This window comes from Limanda limanda, chromosome 4 (genome assembly GCF_963576545.1).
Source record: "Limanda limanda chromosome 4, fLimLim1.1, whole genome shotgun sequence".
Lineage (NCBI taxonomy): Eukaryota > Metazoa > Chordata > Actinopteri > Pleuronectiformes > Pleuronectidae > Limanda > Limanda limanda.
Window position 1 is genome coordinate 25,030,884 of NC_083639.1, and position 18,979 is coordinate 25,049,862.

At 41.4% G+C, this 18,979-nt stretch overlaps 1 protein-coding gene across 1 annotated transcript; it reads left to right on the forward strand.

Moving 5' to 3' along the window:
- The first annotated feature begins 713 nt into the window (after nt 1–713).
- alpl (alkaline phosphatase, biomineralization associated) lies at nt 714–18,701 on the forward strand. The gene is made up of 12 exons (XM_061069430.1): nt 714–837; nt 4,507–4,674; nt 7,333–7,452; nt 8,544–8,659; nt 11,008–11,182; nt 13,179–13,354; nt 14,376–14,516; nt 14,663–14,732; nt 14,869–15,003; nt 17,123–17,314; nt 17,437–17,556; nt 18,219–18,701. Exons 2-12 carry the CDS (start codon nt 4,554–4,556, stop codon nt 18,485–18,487), a joined length of 1,635 nt encoding a protein of 544 aa, XP_060925413.1. The 5' UTR covers nt 714–837; nt 4,507–4,553; the 3' UTR covers nt 18,488–18,701.
- Nucleotides 18,702–18,979: the final 278 nt, after the last annotated feature.

Genomic DNA, 18,979 nt, shown 5'->3' on the forward strand with positions numbered 1-18,979 from the left:
GTTTTTCCCTAATCATACTTTGTGTACATAAAATAAAAGTCTGAATATTACATTACATTACATTACATGTCATTTGGCTGAAGTCCAAAGCGACTTACAATTAGTACACTCAACATTTATAATATAAATTATTATGGAGGTTCTTTGTTTTTTAAAGTTGCAGTTTGTATACATTTACCTGTATGAATTTGAGGTGCTGTTTTGCCTGTTTTTTGTTGTTTGTTTTATGTTTTTATGTATTTTTTATGTTTTTATCTTTTTGAATTTCGCATTTTGTGCTGTTTTGAATGCATTTGCTCGATTAACTTTCTGTTATGTGCTATTTTCTAGGTAATTATTGTGCTGTTTAGTATTTTGAAGGCCAGTTTAGGAGTGAGTACTTCAAACTAGATCACTCGTATATATCACTAACACAGAAATAGCTCCTGCTTGAGGACTTTAGATTTAATATTAATATTTCTGACAATACCTCTGTACTGTTACCAAACTTTTGCTCACAATGGAGTATTTGTACATGGTGAAGTGAATTCTTCCACCACTGACAGTCCTGTGTGGGTGCTCTGTCCTGGAAGCAACTCTTGGGTCGCCCGACAGGCGGCGCTCTCCGTCCATCTTCTCCCTCAGCGGCCGCAGCAGCAGCTCCGTTATCTCTAAGTTTTTTTTTTCTTTTTTGTCTTTTCCCCCTCGTTGGATACAGACCGCTATTCTCAGACCTCCAGAGGAGCAGTGTGGAACAGTCGTGGCCTTATAAAAGGGACGTGGAAGCAGCGGTGCACATTTAATCCAGAGGAGAGGGAATGAGCTGCATGTAGATTTCCTCCTGGACAAGCAGTTGCAGTAAGTAAAGCTAAGTTTTCTTTTCTATTTTTTAGATTGAAACAGGTTGCGTTTGGGAGATAGAGACATAAATATGCTCACAGTTTGCTTTTCCTCAGATTTATCTCTTTGCATCTTTGCATCTTCCTCCTTGATTCACTCTTTCCTGTGAGTTTGCTCTGCAGAGTCGAATCATTCAATCTGGATTTATTCTATTATTATTCTATAAGAGGTTCTTGTTGCCTGTTGCACAGACACTTGCTGGTTTTTTCTCTCCTTGTTAATTTAGTTTTGTACTCATTTAAGTGATAACAGATTGGACCACATCATTTTGCTGACATCCTAAAAGTGATTTAGACGATTAGAGATTGTAAAAGTGCATGTGGTGGGCTTCCCTGCACCCCCGTCTGTTCCCCAACCCCCCAACCCCTTTCATATAAGAGGCTCCATGCAGCTCAAAGCCCAGTTGAGGGTTCTTTTTTTTTGTTGAAAAGGCAGATTTCTATATGTGGTGTAGACTTCTGCAGACATAATTGAGCGGTTTGAGGGTATGGCAAAGTTTGGATTGCTCTAGACTCCTACAACTCATTTAATTCCTTACACCGTTTCAGCTTTATTATACAAATCTGTTTTATTATCTTTCTCTTTTTAAAGCTGATACATGTTCATACATGGTGAGAGATGAAATATTTAGCCGAATAAGAAAGCAGGAATAAGTAAGATTAGGGTTGCAAAATTCCGGGAATATTCAAAGTTGGAAACTTTCCATGGGAATTAACGGGAATTAATGGGAATATACGGGATTTTACGGGAATAAACTGGAAATGTTGTGGGTAATTTATACTAACTGTATTTACCTTGTCATATACAGATATAAATATAAACATTTTGTTTTGTCATAGGCTGATTTGAGCCCTGAGGAAACTTTGGGCACTTGACTATATGCTTCTGCATCGTTGTGTCATTCTTAACATAGGTCTTTGCACAGTATTTGCAGATGTACACAGCCTTTCCTTCTACATTGGATGAGGTGAAATGTCTCCACACATGAGATAGTACATGTGGCATTGTTCTGTAGAATAAGATGAGAAAAAAGTTTGTAAAAAAACACTAATGCAATGCCAGAGATATAAATAGTTAGCCAAACAATTGGAATCGTCTGTAAACATATTTTACAATTGATGGATAAATGAATGGAAATAGGCTAGATGAACAGATGAACAATCCTCAATCAGCATGCTAATATGTTTTCTCCAGTAATATCATTGAAACTTACCTGACTAGTCCTGCACACTACAGCAGGCCTCAGTAGCCCTGCTGTAGAGTGAAGGATGCTGGGAGTTATCTGTGCATGTGATGGAAGAATGCCTCATTCAATACATCTTTAAAATAGAGTTTTGAATGATGTTTTTATTGCTCAGCGTTTAATTTGCGTATTTTTTTTTCTTTTTCAAAATTTCCCAAATTCCCGAGCTAAACTTCCCATGGAAAGTTTCTGGAAAGTTTCCGGAAATTTACCGAAAACTTTCCGCCCCTTTGCAACCCTAAGTAAGATGTTCCCTCAGAGAGAGCTCCTCTTAGTTATTCTGTGTGCACACAGGACTCTGGGTGATGCAGACTTTGGTGTGAGGAGCAAACCAAGTTGCTTATTTAAAAAACTGGCAACTTTGATAAGAGTCCTCGCCAGTGAGAGCGAGCAGAGACAGGGGGGGGGGGCGGTAATGTGTCTTCGAGGCACACAAAGCACTCATCGGCTTTGCTTGTCTTTAAGGGAAGCAGTGATAAATGGTGTGATAGATTGTTTATGGAGGTCAGCTCCACGCTCGTGAGCAGTAATAAAAGCCTAAGCCATGCTGTGAAGCTGCTACCTGCTGGGGCAGTAACGGGCTCCTTCCTCTTCAGCAGCAGCTCAGCATGGAGCTGAGGGGAGGGAGAGGCACCGAGGGACAAGTCTCACCAGACCTGACACAGGCTGTGGGCTGTGGACACCTCGGAGCAGCAGGACACTCGGGGACACGATGATCGAAGTGGGAGTTCACGTGATTCTGACCACTGTCCTGTGTGGCCTCCTGCTGGGAGCTGTGGTGGCTCTGCTGTGCTTCTTCACCTGCAGGCTGGCCGGGGCGCTGCCTCTGGGCGGACCTGGCACCGTCTGAGGTCACTCTGGTCTGCTGCATGTGAGGAATGGTAAACAGGACCTCAACGCTGCCAAGGGGGTGAAGTTGTGGCCTCGGTCCACTTGGTTGTTCGTTGGCTTGGATTACACATAAACTACTATAAGGATTGCAACGAAACTTGGTGGAAGGATGGGACGAGGGATGATTTGCACAAATCAAGACAAAGGGGTCGATCCAGGAATTTGTTATATTCACTGATTTCCCAGGGTGTTATTCATGGATCTTGAATGTAAAAATTAAACATATTTAGGGGAGTTGACATCTATGAGTGTGTGTAACTTGGTGTGGTTCCGGCAGAAGGACGAGCTCTACTGAATATCATCTGTATGTGGTTATTAAATCCACTGACTTGTGTCTGCTCGGTGCAGGACTTCTGTTTAACAGGTCCTGGTTCAGATTCGATCCTGGTACAGAGGTGGCACAAACATCTTAGAGTCAGCATGAAAGATCGGGTGGGGATTCGTATATAAGATCTTTGTGTGTACTCAACAAAAAAAGAACCAGAAACCTTGGGCCACCACTGCACAGGTAATTTTGAGGTACAAGTATAACTGTGCTGAGTTTCTCTCTCAGGGCCGGATGTGTCCAGTCAATCATCTGGTGTTAATCGGCTTTGTTATGGCCCCGTAAACCTCTCGGTGCTATGGAGCTCAATCCCATTAAAATGACCTTGACTATAAGCATGGGGAAGAAAGGAGGAGGGTGTGGATAATTATAAATGGAAGCATTACTGGCCAGGACCCACAAGGGCCCCTGTTGTGACTACTTGCATTCACAGCAAGGCCCAAAGCTTCACTTGACCAGTGCTGGGCTGCGAACTGTGCATTCTAACAAGCTAGGCCACGAATGCATGAGAAAATATGAAGAAATTAGATATTGCTTCGATGACATGAAACAATCTGCTGCTCGTGTCCTTGTGCTTTTTGCCTTCACAGCTTTTTTCTTGTTTTATTTTGAAAGCCTTTGTGAGGCTGCAAGGGGATGAGTAATACCTCCACGTCTCTCCACTATTTCTTTTAAGGATCACCCTGAGCAAAGAACTAATGCTCAGTTGTTGCGTGGTCCTGATCGGCCCCTCTTTAAGGACTCTTAGGACTTGTATTGCCTCTTTTCGCTTGTGTGTCTGTGTGTACTTTGTGTGTTTTACCTGTCTGGATCATCCCTACCTCCTGTTCCTCCTCCTGTTGACGTCTCCTTGCCTATTTGCTCAGCTCATGTGTCTGCGAGTGCAGACATGAGTGTAAACCTTTAAATGACCTTCACTTTACCTGACTGCCAATGTCATGTCCACATGTTGTGTGCTTAAAATCCCTGAAGTCAACACACTCTGCAACATGAGCCTGTGGTAGAACTCCACCTGCAACAATGTGAGTTACAAGTGATGCTATCGGTAGGTGTGTTTAGTCCAAAACCGCGCAGGCTAAAATAAATATTAAACCGGGGCGTAAGAGTCGTGGTGTGACAAGATGACACAAACTTAACCACTACTGTGTGTGTCCCTTCTCTCCCACAGCTGTGAGGCGGTGCAGCAGACGGGCTCCCTCAGCTTCTCCAAGTGGCATGTTATGGCCGTCTAGAGAAACACGTCAGCCGCGCGGAGACGAAAACATGAAGGTGACAGCCGTGCTCATCATCTGCTCCTGTCTGATCTTGGGGAGTCTGGGGAAGCCGCAGTTCCCTGGTAAGTTGTGTTGTTAGTCAGCAGACGCCACACAAACAACAACTGAGTAACGTGTGTAACTGGAGAAGAGATGTTCAGGACACACACGGTTGTTTGAGTTTGCAGGACAGTGTTTCCCCTAGGTTTACAGCTTAAAGGAATCATAATGTTAACGTGTTTCTTTTAATGATTTTGAACTGTACATTGGATTTCTGACCGGCGCTATTCTGTGATGCTCAGACGTCATGTGTTTGTCCAGTTCGTCCCTTCTGTAGGACTGGCAGGGAGACTCTATAAATGGCCGAGTCTGGTTTCCTCTCACAACTGCCTGTTTCTGCTGTCTACGTATTCGACAGAACATTCTTAAAACCAGTGGTGTATAAAGTACTTGAAAGCCATACTTGAGTAAAAGTACAGATATCTTACTTGAAAGTGACTCCGGTTAAAGTAAAAGTCACCCGTCAGAAAATGACTTGAGTAAAAGTCTTAGAGTTGCTCATATTAAATGTACTTAAGTATCAAAAGTATCTGGTGTTGAAATGTACTTAAGTATCAAAAGTAAAAGCACAAGTACCAAAATTAAAAATGCTAAGTGCTTTTTATAGTAGGCCGTTACAGACAAAAAACAACCCCAAATTGTTGAGTTCAGGATTTATTTCAACTGACCGAAAAATGTATAATTTTACAAATTTTGGGTTAGGGTATAACCCTAACCCTGTTTACGTGGATGTTTAGACTAAGTAGACACGGCCAACCAATGATAGTCTATTTGCCAACAGTTTTTGTTTAAACCAACTACGTCCAATATTTTCTTTAAGAAAAGTTAACCACTTGCTGCTTCGAGCTATGTATTTATGTGCAGATGTTAACACAAAGCAGGAAAGGGAAAACAAATGTGAATCGAAAAAGGAATACCTTCAAAAAATTATGTAAATTCACCTAATAAAAGCCCTCATAAAGAAAATTAATTTGCCTGAATAATAATCCTTACAATTTCAATAGGGCCACATGTCTGTCAGTGCCTGGGCCCTAATAATAAAGACTGAACCGAGCTCCTGCAGGAGCGAGAGAGCGAGAGAGAGAGAGAGAGGTGCGCCGTGTGTAAAGCTGCATGTTCCGCCAACCTCCGCCGCTCAAGTAACGAGCCAGTTTTGAGAATGTAAGAAGTAGAAAGTACAGATATTTGTGCTCAAATGTAGCGAGTAAAAGTTAAAAGTCGTCAGGAAAATAAATACTCAAGTAAAGTACAGATATGTGAAAAATCTACTTAAGTACAGTAACAAAGTATTTCTACTTTGTTACTTCCCACCACTGCCTAAAACCAAAGAGAAAACTGAAATAATCCCCTATTCATTCTCTATGATCTGTAATTTATCTATCTATCTATCTGGCTATCTATTTATTTATGCATGCATGTATATATGTATGTATGTAATGTATGTATTTACTGACTTCCATAAGTAACCTGGATTGCCGGAATCCGGAAATTTTTTTGGATCCGGTACTTATGTTTATCGCGTTTACACGAAGCCCAGTCACGAAAACACGGAAACGCTGCAGCGGAGTGGTTGAAATCACTGTAAAGACGTAATGGAGCATGCGCTTAAAGTGAAAGAAGACTAAAGTCGAGATCCTACTAGCAATCTCTGCATAACGACTTCTCTACCACCTGAAATCACTGTTACCACAGCAATCAAACAGGACTAGTTAGAATAGAGCACTTCGTCATAACCCTCGTTTGTGTTAAGTTACCATTTTGAAACTTCCGTCTATAATAAAAATATTTTCACGTCAGATTTGCCGGTTTTGAACAATGGTCCGATGAAAATAGATTAAACAGTGATAGAAGGAAGTGACGCAGCGGGGTTAATAATGGTTCAGGCTGAGGTTGCGAGGCGAGGTGCGTTCACGGTTAAATACAACAAGCGGAGAAAGCAGAATCGCGAGCTGACCGGCGCTGAGAAAGCAGCGCCCCCCTAATAGAATGGTAGGGGAAACACTGCAGGAGGATGTTAGAAAGACTTAAAGGAAGTTTTTCTGTCTAGAGGATTTCTTGTTGTCCTAGAGGACTTTTGTGCCGCTACAGAAAATAACAGGAATTTATTGATTCTTGTTTCTTGTAAATTGTTTATAAAAGCTTATCCACTGTTACAAACAATGTCTAATGTCAAATGTAACCCTTTTCGACAATTTGACTCTACCCTGATTATAGTTAGAGAAGAGACTGACACTTATCTTAAATATAAAGTAATCTGCTGACCAAGTTATTGATGAACAGTATTTCAAATATCACAAAACCGTGAAATATATTCATATTGTCCCCAGAACCTAAGGTGACATCTATAGATTACTGATTAAATAATTCAAAATATAAATATTCTGTTATAATTTCTTGTCTTCCTTAAAATCAACTTAAACTGTCAAATTAATATCTAATACTTTTATTTTCAAATTCAATTAATTGAATAACCAAATTGATTTTAATCTCAGTTGTTGTACATTTGGTAATAAGTCATAGTTTTTTTAACAGTTTGTGACTATTGCCTTAAATATATTTCCCCTTGTTTTATGTATAACACATTTCTATATTCTGACTAATCTGATCCACATTTACTGGAATAAAAATGTATATGTTGAATCCAGCCAACCAGACTTATTATTGTTTATTGTGATGCACAGATCAGGAAAAGGAGCCTAAGTTTTGGAATGCTTGGGCCCAGCGGACCCTGAAAAACGCCCTGAATCTGCAACAACTCAATACAAACAAAGCCAAAAACCTCATCCTCTTCCTCGGAGATGGTAAGTCATCATTCCTTTTCTTTACTGATTCACTCACACACACCCCAAACCCTGTGTAAAACCACTTAAAGGAGGAAATGTTTTCCGTAATCTCATCAGTAAACACCCTAAATGTCAGATTCTCTTCGGTCTTGACCACATTTCCCCCTCTCATTTTTTTTTTTTTTTTATAGATGTGATTAATTATAAAACTCCCAGTCAAGGTAATAGTTTTATGTAAATTGAAAGTGACCCAGTGGAAAATAAAGGAGATTTGTTTTCTAATGGTTAACAGTAAACTAGATTGCACTGCCACCACATCACTGGGCTTCTGTTTGTGCCGGGACGCTCATTGGTTGCATAATAACTTTTATCCTCCATCGGGCCTCTGCTCCCTCTGTTTGGACATGAGCACAGAGAGACATTCTTGTGCACTGCAGCATATGTGCTCGTGTTAGTATAGTTACAGAATAACACGCAGCATCTTCTGGAGTTGAGTGAAAAGGTGGCAGTACGCAACGGGAGATGATTGTCAAACTGGAAACTGATTCTCAGACATTTCCCAAGAAAATCACTGGCTGGGGTGAAAGTAATGAGTCTCAGCTGCACGTTGACCCATTGTGGCTCTGAGCCTTAGATTTAATTGTGCAGGACAGACTTTCACATACGTGTGAGTTTTATCACAGTTTGTTTATATTCCTGAACGCAATACAAGGCCGTGGAGAACTTTTGAATTCACCCGGCTCTGCCAGGTCAAATTTCCAAAGATATCCTCACTTCTTGTGACCTAAAATGGTATAAGACACACCATGAGTTTGTCGGTGGGACTTTCAGTTTCATTCTAGACAAACGAACAACACAAAAATCATATCATACAAGCTCTTTTCTTCCTGTCCCATCAAAAGTATCTGTTTTAACAAGTGGTTTCTTTCTAAGTAAATGTTATGTCTCACAGCAGCAGTCTTATCTAACTCAAGTGGCCAAAAAAACCAACAGTCAGTTACATATTGCAAAATGAGCACAGCAGTGTTTTTTCCCCCCAATGTTTGTCTTTATCTCCCACCCTGAGGAAAGAAGATAATACCATCTAACCGTCTACTTTTGGTGTTTAGGGATGGGCGTTCCCACGGTAACGGCTGCTCGAATCCTGAAGGGTCAGCTGAGCGGACAGAGCGGAGAGGAGACGCAGCTGGAGATGGACAAGTTCCCTTTTGTGTCTCTGGCTAAGGTCTGATTTGTTCATTATATATATCACACTGTATAGGGTAATGTATCGATCTTGCTTTGGCCATTGATGGTTCCCTGACAAAGGTCTCTGACCGTTAACAAGGTCATCTCGTGGGTTATGTCATCCGGGCTGTGTGTTATGACACAGATTTCATATTAGTCACACAGACATTGTAGAGTAGTTTCATTATTTACACCTTTATATCTATGTATTAGTTTAATGTAAGAACAATTTTGGCAATATCCTTTTGTTTTTATCTTTATCACTGTCAACAACGCTCCTGAAAAAGACCAGGGGCCTGTACTACGAAGATGTCTTTTCCTAATCTAGCTTCACTAAACCTAATCTGGCTACAGGCAAGTTAGAGGTGCCATGTACAGTTCAATCCATGCTTCTGTGTTGAAGCTACACTGTAGCCTAAACAGTGATACCAGATCATTTGTAAATGGACCAGAAACCAGAACACACTCACCACCAGCATAGAAACTCTACCGCCAATAGCGTTTCGACGTTGTAATTGCAGTGCGACTCACACACACATAAGTACAGCTATGAATGCTCAGCCCTGTGCATATAGGCTACATGCTACATCCTAGCTTTGACTCAGAAGCATGAATCAGCCTTAGGTTACCACTGTGATTAACCCCAGTAGGATGTCAACCCACTTTGTGCCAGAAAACCCAGGGTTCAACCTGAAGTTACCTGGTTAACCACAAATCTTGTTTTGTAAAATTTACTTTATCTTGCTAATGAGTAATATCTGTGTGACCAAAGCCTGATATAGCTTCTCGTTGCTATGGAGCTTAATTGTTGTCCAAACCTTATTGAAAACACATAACTGAGCTGCACATTACACTGGGTGACATGTTCCTTCATTGCACGAGCATTCAGTGGCAGCTGTAGTGCATCGGTGGCATCCCAGACAAGAGCTGAAACTAAAATTGAATTAGCTTGCATTCATTTGGTCTCAATAGAGTAAACTTAGCAGTGCACAACATAGCCTTGGCTGTAAATACTGTGAGAGAAAGAGTCTGACTACTTATTCAAACCTTTTGATAAAACAACTCTATTTGGATTTTGAGGAAACCGAGTTTCAACAAAAAATTTAAACATTATGTCACTGTATAAACAGGAAAACTATATTGTACAACTTGTGAAAAATGTTTTAGTGGAAAGTCCTGACATTTTATTGGGTTGTTTAACCCGTACATCTCAGAAAATTGCTGCCTGAACATGGTGGACGGATTTGTGTGTCTCAGAGATCCTGAGAGCAGGATTGTCCTTAGTCCTTGGTAGGGTCTCCCAAGGCAAGTGTTGTCCCACAGGAGGGGCCAGACCGAGAGTGGTTCACATTAACAGGGACTTTGAGACTGCATCATCGTGCCTGGATTAGGAAAACTGGGCAACCCGAGAGGACCGGGGTAACCTTTGTGTAGGAGGAGTTCAAGGATAAAGACTTTCAGCTGGCCTCAAGAAAGCTCAGGCAATCTCAGGAAGGGGAAACAGGGCTTAGCCCAAACTGTTTTCAGCTGGGGAGGATTGCTGAAGGTGGGATGGGGCGGGGGGCTCTGGTGCACTGACGAACCTCAGAATCCTTTGAAACAATGTGGATGAAACAGTAGAGCAACACAGTGGACCGACCCTTGCAGGGTTGCTTGAGTTTGTCCATCCAGTCTACAGATGTTTTATGAATTTAGAGAATACCTATGACTGGTCTCTTCGATGATCATGTGGGGAATATTGCGGGAATATGAGGTTCCGCTGTTATGAGTCATCCTGTACTTGTGTAAAATTGTTTCTATTCCTTGGAAGTAACACACGTACCCTAAGTGCAAAGGTCTCTGCCAAGTTATTCCCTTACCACCTGTATTTTCATTGACAGGATTTCCAGGCGTGCGGTCCGGGAGGGTTGGGTTGTATAATTTGGATGAATTTCCTGTGGTTTTGTTATTTTTATCTGGAGATTCTGTATCTTGGTCTTGTTTACGACGGAAGGTAGAATAGAGCAGGAGATTGAAGGGCAGATTTGGGTAGTGGCAGATATGAGGCCGGCTCTGTACCAGACTGTTGTGTTAAAGAAAGAAGTGAGATGGTAGACAACATTTTCCATTTACCAGTTAATGTTAAACCAAAGGAGATATGATGTTTAGATATTCAAGTTTCAATGATTGAACATTGAAGAGAAGCAATTTAACAATCAGTAATAGATCAGTTTATTGACTAATCATCGTGTTTTAGTCAGTGCCTGTAATTTAAAGGATTAGCCCCTGTCATGTTTACACAAATTACATCAGAATGACCGTAAACAATCCGATCTGATCCCATGTCCATGCCCTGTGTCCCTGCAGACATACAACACAAATGCACAGGTGCCAGACAGCGCTGGCACAGCCACAGCCTACCTCTGTGGGGTGAAGGCCAACGAGGGAACAGTGGGCGTCAGTGCAGCTGCTGTCCGATCCCAGTGTAAGACGGCAAAGGGGAACGAGGTCACCTCCATCCTCAAATGGGCCAAAGATGCAGGTAATGTGATTTAAAACAGGCCTTTTTCACTTTCCTCGAAGAATTCTACCTTAAGTCAATGCTGCTTATTCAAGTTCTCAGCTGTTCATCCTTCTAACCCAATCCATACTAGAGCTGTTTGGGACATTTATCCGACCAAAAAGTGGATTTTCGACTAGTCTACCAATCATTTCTATTAAGTTTCACAAGGTTTTCACACGTGGGTTTTAGGGACTCTAGTTTTAATAAGAAGTTAAATGCTGCATCCATAGTGCCAGACAAAAACATAAATTGTTTCAGACATTTGATTTTGTCTGAGTACGAGCATTTACCTTTCAAGGATGCATCAGTGTTATGTCATCTGTTGAACGCTTTTAATACTAGAGCTGTTTGGGACATTTATCCGACCAAAAAGTGGATTTTCGACTAGTCTACCAATCATTTCTATTAAGTTACACAAGGTTTTCACGCATGGGTTTGACGGACTCTAGTTTCAATAAGAAGTTAAATGCTGCATCCATAGTGCCAGACAAAAACATAAATTGTTTCAGACATTTGATTTTGTCTGAGTACGAGCATTTACCTTTCAAGGATGCATCAGTGTTATGTCATCTGTTGAACGCTTTAAAGACCAAAGGAGAAAGGCAGAAGAGGAAACAAGATGTGAAAGGAATTTGAACCTTGGATTTTTTAGAGAGCAGCGGTAGTGATTGGGGTTGGGGGAGGGTCCTGGTGTGTGTGTGTGTGTGTGTGAAAGAGTGATAGGGAAAGAGTGTGTGTGTGGGATCAGAGGTCACCGATAATAAGAAATCCAATCATTCCTCAGGGGACATGGCAGGCAGCAGCTGACCTCCTGCACAAAGCAAAGAGAAATGTGTTTTTCATCAGGTCATTTTACAAGACCCGTCCCGTTCTTGCTTTACCAGTCATTTGTTTTTTAACCTTTTACACCCAGAAGAGTAACTAGAGTCCGGCATAAATCATTGTTATGCCAGCTATACATACCTCCAACCATTGATCATTGGTGGACATTAGGGCCTGGTGATGTGTCTTCAAATCAATATCACTATTATTTCAAAAGACACCTCGATTATGGTTAATTAATGTTTTTTTTTATGCGATATTCAATAATTTTCAGTTAATTTCAGAGCCCTACACAGCAAAAACGGGAGTGTTAATTCAACTCACAGAGTGTTAAATTTAACACTTTTTCTGAGTTTATATAATCCTCACGGATTCTGAGTTAAAATTACACTTTGAAAAGTGTTAATATTTTAACTCTTTAACAGTGATAAATATTTGACACTAAAATCATGTTATTTCATTTCACTATGAGAGTTAATTTTTAACATACATAGTGTTATTTTATGACTCATTAAAGTGTATTTTTAACACTAAAACGAGACCGAGGGTCAGTCTCACACCTGTCTTGATAAAGAGAGCCGAGGGATTTTGTTATGGTTCATTGGGTGCAGAGATTTGTGGTGAAGCTCCTCCCATAATTTATGATCAACTCCACCTGAAGTGAATCTAACTCAGTCACAGGTGTTAACATTTAACTCGCTTGATTGACAACACTCGCAGAGCTTTTTTAACACTAGTGGTGTTAAAACAACTCCAAAATCAACACCCACCAACTCAAAAATATTAACACTGAAAAAACAACACTACAGATTTTGCTGTGTAGTCAACATAACATTTTCTTTATGGCCAGGGTTGATTGATATCAGCAATACTTGGGGGACCTATTGAAAAACAATTTGTAATGTAATGGTTTTTTTTAATAGTAGTTGAGTTGAGCTCTCTAAGATATTTTTCCTGTTTTACGACGACCTCTACATGATTAAAGGATAAGTGCCGCCTCTGTCTCGATGATAATTGATTCCTATATCTGCCTGTGAAGTGATTCCCAGAAAAGGAATTTTGTGTCTAGAATTGTCAATAAAATGATTGTGAATTTCCAGAACCTCTGCTTTTGTCAGAAAATGACGGCCGCATGTGATTGTGTCAAATGCAGGCAAGTCAGTGGGAATTGTGACCACGACGCGGGTCAACCACGCAACTCCCAGTGCAGCTTACGCCCACAGTGTGGACAGAGACTGGTACTCGGACAACGAGATGCCAGAGGAGGCGCTGCAGTCCGGCTGCAAGGACATCGCCAGGCAGCTCTTCGAAAACATTCCCAACATTGATGTGAGTGACAAGCATTGATTCTGACCAGAGCTGAAACAATTAGTGGATGAATACATTTGTCAAAAATCTACTTTTTGATGAATTATCAGTAACTTTTGTCAATTTTCAAGCAAAATAAAATAAAAACATTGTTCTTTGGATGTTTTTTGCCATGCTGGTGTCATGGCTTTCAGCTTTATGGCTATTCTGGTCTATCACTCAGATTAAGATAAGTATTGGATGGATTGCAATGGATTGAAATGTTCCCAGGCATTCATCCAAACATCCAAGAAATTAAACCCAAAAATGACTCTAGTGATCCCCTGATTTGTCCTCTAGCACCACCAGCATTAGCAACTAACATTCATGCAAGTAGATTTATTGCGAAATATCTGAAAGAAAAAACAATTCCATGGATAGAGATTAAATCATGGTGCCCTCAGAATAAACTGTAATCACTTCCTCCAGAGCCTCCATCAGGTCATAATGTTAATTGTATAACTTTGTTTTTGATTTATTTCTTGCAAAATGGATGACATGCTCTTTGGTCTCAGCTGGACATTGTGTTTATCATCTGTTTACATACTAGCATTCCTACATAGGGTGGAGAATGTGCGTTTTGCTGGAAGTACTTCTGTGTCTAAATAGCCCCGAAAAATCCTGATCATGGTGTAAGTTGTTCGGCTAAAGCTTTTTAAGTGTTGGTCTTACAAAATAAGAAAGTTGATCTTACACAACTGTGAGGCTTTTTCTATATTGTTTTGGCAATTTATGGACAAAGCAATTAATATAATAATCAAGAAAGTAATTGTCAAGTGAACTGAATAGCTCTCTGAATTTTAGGTGGCATTAGGATTATGTGGGTTCCATTTGGGCTAAAACAAACTTGAACATTTAATTGTCAGATGCTTTTGTACTGAAACAAACCAAATGGTGATCCTGGCACTTTTACAACAGCAAATGTTCTCTGTGCATGTGGTCATTTGATCCTAAATGGCTGCGATTGAGATTTTAATTGTGTCTTCTCTTCTGATCCTTTCAGGTCATTATGGGTGGAGGCAGGAAGTACATGTTCCCCAAAAACCAGTCCGATGTGGAGTACCCCAGCATGGGGAAGCACAGCGGCACGCGCAAAGACGGCAGAAACCTGGTCCAGGAGTGGATCGACAAAACGAAGGATAAAGTAAAATTCTCCTCCTCTTCCCTCTGTTTGCTCCTCTCTTCTCTCTGCTCCCTCTTTTATCTTCCAAATTACATTTGCATATTTTGAAGTTCAAAGTGACTGTGCTCACACTGTGCTGTACGTTTGTCTTTTTTTTATATATGCAGAAAGGCCATTATGTATGGAACAAGACTCAGCTCTTATCACTGAACCCTACCAACGTGGACTACTTATTGGGTGAGTTTTCAGCCTTAGTGTCATTATGAAGCTCTCATTGAAGTGTAAATGAAGAGCCATGCTGTACGTGCATGAATTTGCTGGGGGCTTATTTTCTGCTTGTAATATCCTACTTCTCCTTGAACTGGTATTCCAGGTCTCTTTGAACCTGGAGATCTGCCCTTTGACCTGGAGAGGAACACAGAGACTGATCCTTCACTGACAGAGATGGTGGAGGTGGCCATCAAGATCCTGAAGAAGAACCCCAGTGGATTTTACCTGCTTGTAGAAGGTGAATTATTTTACCTTTGTTGTACTGAAAATAATTTTTTGTGTACTGTTTCAAAGTTTGTCTATCCTGGGTAGAACTGCCTGTTAAGATCAAAAGGCATCCGTGGTTCTGGATTCGGTTGTACACACAAAAAGCATTGGAGGTAATTTTGTGAAAAATGACACAAAGAGAGCTTGAAGACTATTGTTTACTTCCACACCTTTAAAGTCGCAGCAAAATGTTCAAAGCTCATTAGATTGTCCGAAAATAGAAGCTGTTTCTCAATTCAGGGGCCACATCCTTAGGAGGCCGAAGAGCGATGGCGCCTTCCTCCCAATGCGGCTCAGAAATATAAAATACAAAAGATAATGGCCAAAAAGAGGATCCGGTTGATCCTCCTCGGGTCAACCTATCACAGGTTTGATTACTTGATGGTGAGTGCAGCAGCTCAACTTGGCAAACGAGCAGGTGGCACAAACAGGAAATCCTTGGCACATAGTTTCCTTTCAGTTGGCCTTGCAACCGCAGTCTATGAGCCACCTTCAGTGACCACATTGACCAAGTCACCCAAATGAGGTGGCTCCTAATTGTGGACACAGCTGTTGTCAGAAGCAGACTGCTCTGAATCCAGCTGCAGAGGTTGATAAACTCTCTGAATTTACACTGTTAGAAAGGTGCTCAAGTTGGCACTTAGCTTATATGTGGAGCCTCTCTATTTGACAGAACATATCTGCACATTGGCTCGTCTCACCTATTCCTTGTTGTATGTTTTCAAAATATCTCAGCAAAAAAACGTCAGAGTGCATTCTTGCAGAGATACATTTGTAACTCCCTTTACTTGCTACGTGTTTGGCTTCCTATCTCAACCTTGAGTCCCACGGATATTGCCAAGGCAAAAGGAAACTCAGGTCAAGGGAAAACTATGCAAATAAAGGGAAATGGAATAAAACAAAATAAGACAAACAGAACCCTAATCCTTCCTGGGCCACATATGAAGGACCTCCTACTCAGCTGATGTCCTCTGAGCCGCTGCAGTTTAGAAGATAGAAGAAGATACACTTTTATTAATCCCACACACATGCACAAACATGCAAAGACACACTCATGCATTGGGGAAATTAGTCCTCTGCATTTCACCCATCTGGTGCAGGACACACTGCAGAGCAGAGCAGTGGGCTGCCAGGTACGGCGTCCGGGGAGCAGATGTTGGGGGAGTAAGGTGCCTTGCTCAGGGGCACTAGACAGGGTAGGGAGAAGAGTCCTTTTGAACTTTGGACAGGTCCAGGTTCGTTACACCATCCAGGCAAGTTTCCGCTGAAACTCCGAGGAGACGAACCGTGGAGTCGAACCAGCATCGAACCAGAGACCCCTTCTCTGCCAGTAGTCCAAGTTTTCTGCCACTAGTCCACCGCCTCTCCTGAGTCCTTAGTTTCACTAAGAATCAAACAGATTTTCTCTCCTCTCATTGATTTGTTTGTGACCCCCGCCCCGATATCAACACTGATCACCACAGAATGAGCGATACTTTCCTTACATTGATCAAATCTTCCCTCAAACAGAGACACACACATCAGACACACTTGTGTACTCAGACTGGGTAAAAACAACATAACTTAATCTTTGTGAACAGAAATGATGAACGTGTTTATTTTGCATAATCACAAGATGCATGTGGGGCCAAGGGAAAGCTGCAGGACGGGAGAGGAAAATCAACTATCAACTATGCAAACAAGTAAATGTGATAGTTTGTGGTATAAATATAGTTTAAGTAAGTGTAATTTTGCTGTTGATAAGCCTCTGTACTTGGCAAACACCTGCAAGTATGACAGCAAGTGTTAGGCTACTGGCTTAAGACGTCAGTTTGTTTTTAATATGGACAAACTGTGGCTTTGTAAAACCATCAGTCTAATATTGATGCATACTTACCCAGTGATTAGCAAGTATCGTGGGGAAGAGAACATAACACGGCCTCTTTGAGTGTCCATTACTTTTCATTCTTCACACAACCACTTTGGCCGTCTCACACTTCCAGACCCATTGGACGGTTTGTTGCACTGAGCCTCTCTCAGTCAAACAGCTCAAGACAGCTAAAGTTAATTTAAAAGCACACAATGACTTCAGGTGTTTCCTCCTCTTGCAGGCGGCCGTATTGACCATGGACACCATGAGGGAAAGGCCAAGCACGCTCTGCATGAAGCTGTGGAAATGGACCGGGCCATCGGCCAGGCAGGCCTCATGACAAGCATCCACAACACAATGACCATAGTTACCGCCGACCATTCGCACATGTTCAACTTCGGAGGCTACACATCCAGAGGAAACACAATATTTGGTATGTAATCACAATTCAGTGCTATTTATTTCTATTTATTCTACATTGTTGTACCATATGACTCATAGTGATGCAAAATTACGGCCTAGTGAAAATGCTTAATGCCCCTTCTCTGTCCGCAGGTCTGGCCCCCATGATGAGTGATGTGGACCAGAAGCCCTTCACCGCCATTTTATATGGGAACGGACCAGGTTACAAAATGGTCAGTGGTTCGAGGGAGAACGTTTCCACTATTGATTACGGTAAGTGAAATCATGTAGCCGCCAGACTGGTGTAAAACTTTTTAGGAAAGATAATATATTTAAAGACACCACAGCAGGGTTGTGATTGTGTCTCAGGGGTTAGAGCGGTTGTCCTATAACCAGAAGGTCAGCGGCCCGATCCCAGTCTTCATATCGATCCCCATACACATGAACCGATTGTGAGGTGAACCGAGGTGTGAGCTGTCACTTGAGATCGGATTCCTCAGGATAGATGTTTGTTTATTTTATTCTATTGTATTGTGTTTTATTGTATTCAAATATACCGGCTGCTATGACGACTTAATTTCCCTTCGGGGATGAATAAAGTAATCTATCTATCTATCTATATTGACGCTAACGCAGCAAAGTAGAAATAAAATACTACAGAATGATTAATTACAGGAGTTGTCATGGTCACAAGTGATTTCAGTACGTTTCTTGCTTCATAAAACATTTGAAAAAAGCCAATTTTATTTGAGTATTTTGAAACCATCATTTGTTTTTGTCCATGTTTGCTCATTAGTCATCTTTTCATCTTTTCATCATGGTTGATCCTCTTGAAGTTACTAGAGGCCCAAACCTCCACAGGTGCTTTTATCCCCCCATCATGTATCCATCAAAAATAAATATTAACATTTATCTCCGTGTTGTGTTCCTTACAGAGGAAAACAACTACCAGGCCCAGGCAGCTGTACCTCTCAGCATGGAGACTCACGGAGGAGAGGATGTTGCTGTGTTTGCCAAAGGTCCCCTCGCTCACCTGCTCCATGGGGTCCACGAGCAGAACTACATCCCCCACGTGATGGCTTACGCCGCCTGCATCGGCCAGAACAGGGATCACTGTATGCCCTCCAGCGGGACGGCCCCCCCTCTGCACCCGGCCCTGTGGAGCATCGCAGCCCTTCTCACAGCTGCCCGACTTCTCTGCTGACTTACCTCCGACAACGACACATTTTGAAGGACAAATTTGACACTGAATCCAGAAGCAACTGAATGTATAGTTAGCGAAACAGTAAAAAATAAATAAAAATAAGGATGTGTCCAACCCTGTGCATAGAGAAAGCACTGAAAACCTCACATACCGTTGTGTCCAGTAATGGAAGTTGTAAACTCTCTTGACCAATAAAAATTTGTTTTTTTGATAATTGTGTCAGTTTTATTGCAACATTACATTACATTACATTTAGCTTAAGCTTTTATCCAAAGCGACTTACAATAAGTGCATTCAACCTCGAGGGTACAAACCCGGAACAACAAGAATCAGGGAAAGTACAATTTCTTCAAAAATAAAGCAAAACTACAGAGTGCTATAAGTAAGGGCTATTTAAGTGCCACATTAAAGGGACTCTTACCTTTGTTGCATTTGAGAATTACAGCACATTCAAATCATCCCGCCTTCCTCCAATGCCCCACCCCCTCGTTC

What these genes read in the sequence shown, in the direction of transcription:
- alpl (XM_061069430.1), top strand. Translation starts at nt 4,554, where the DNA reads ATGTTATGGCCGTCTAGAGAAACACGTCAGCCGCGCGGAGACGAAAAC. An exon ending in AAAACATTCCCAACATTGAT is followed by an intron (nt 13,355 to 14,375) that starts GTGAGTGACAAG and finishes TGATCCTTTCAG; the next exon opens with GTCATTATGGGTGGAGGCAG. An exon ending in TCGACAAAACGAAGGATAAA is followed by an intron (nt 14,517 to 14,662) that starts GTAAAATTCTCC and finishes TTATATATGCAG; the next exon opens with AAAGGCCATTATGTATGGAA.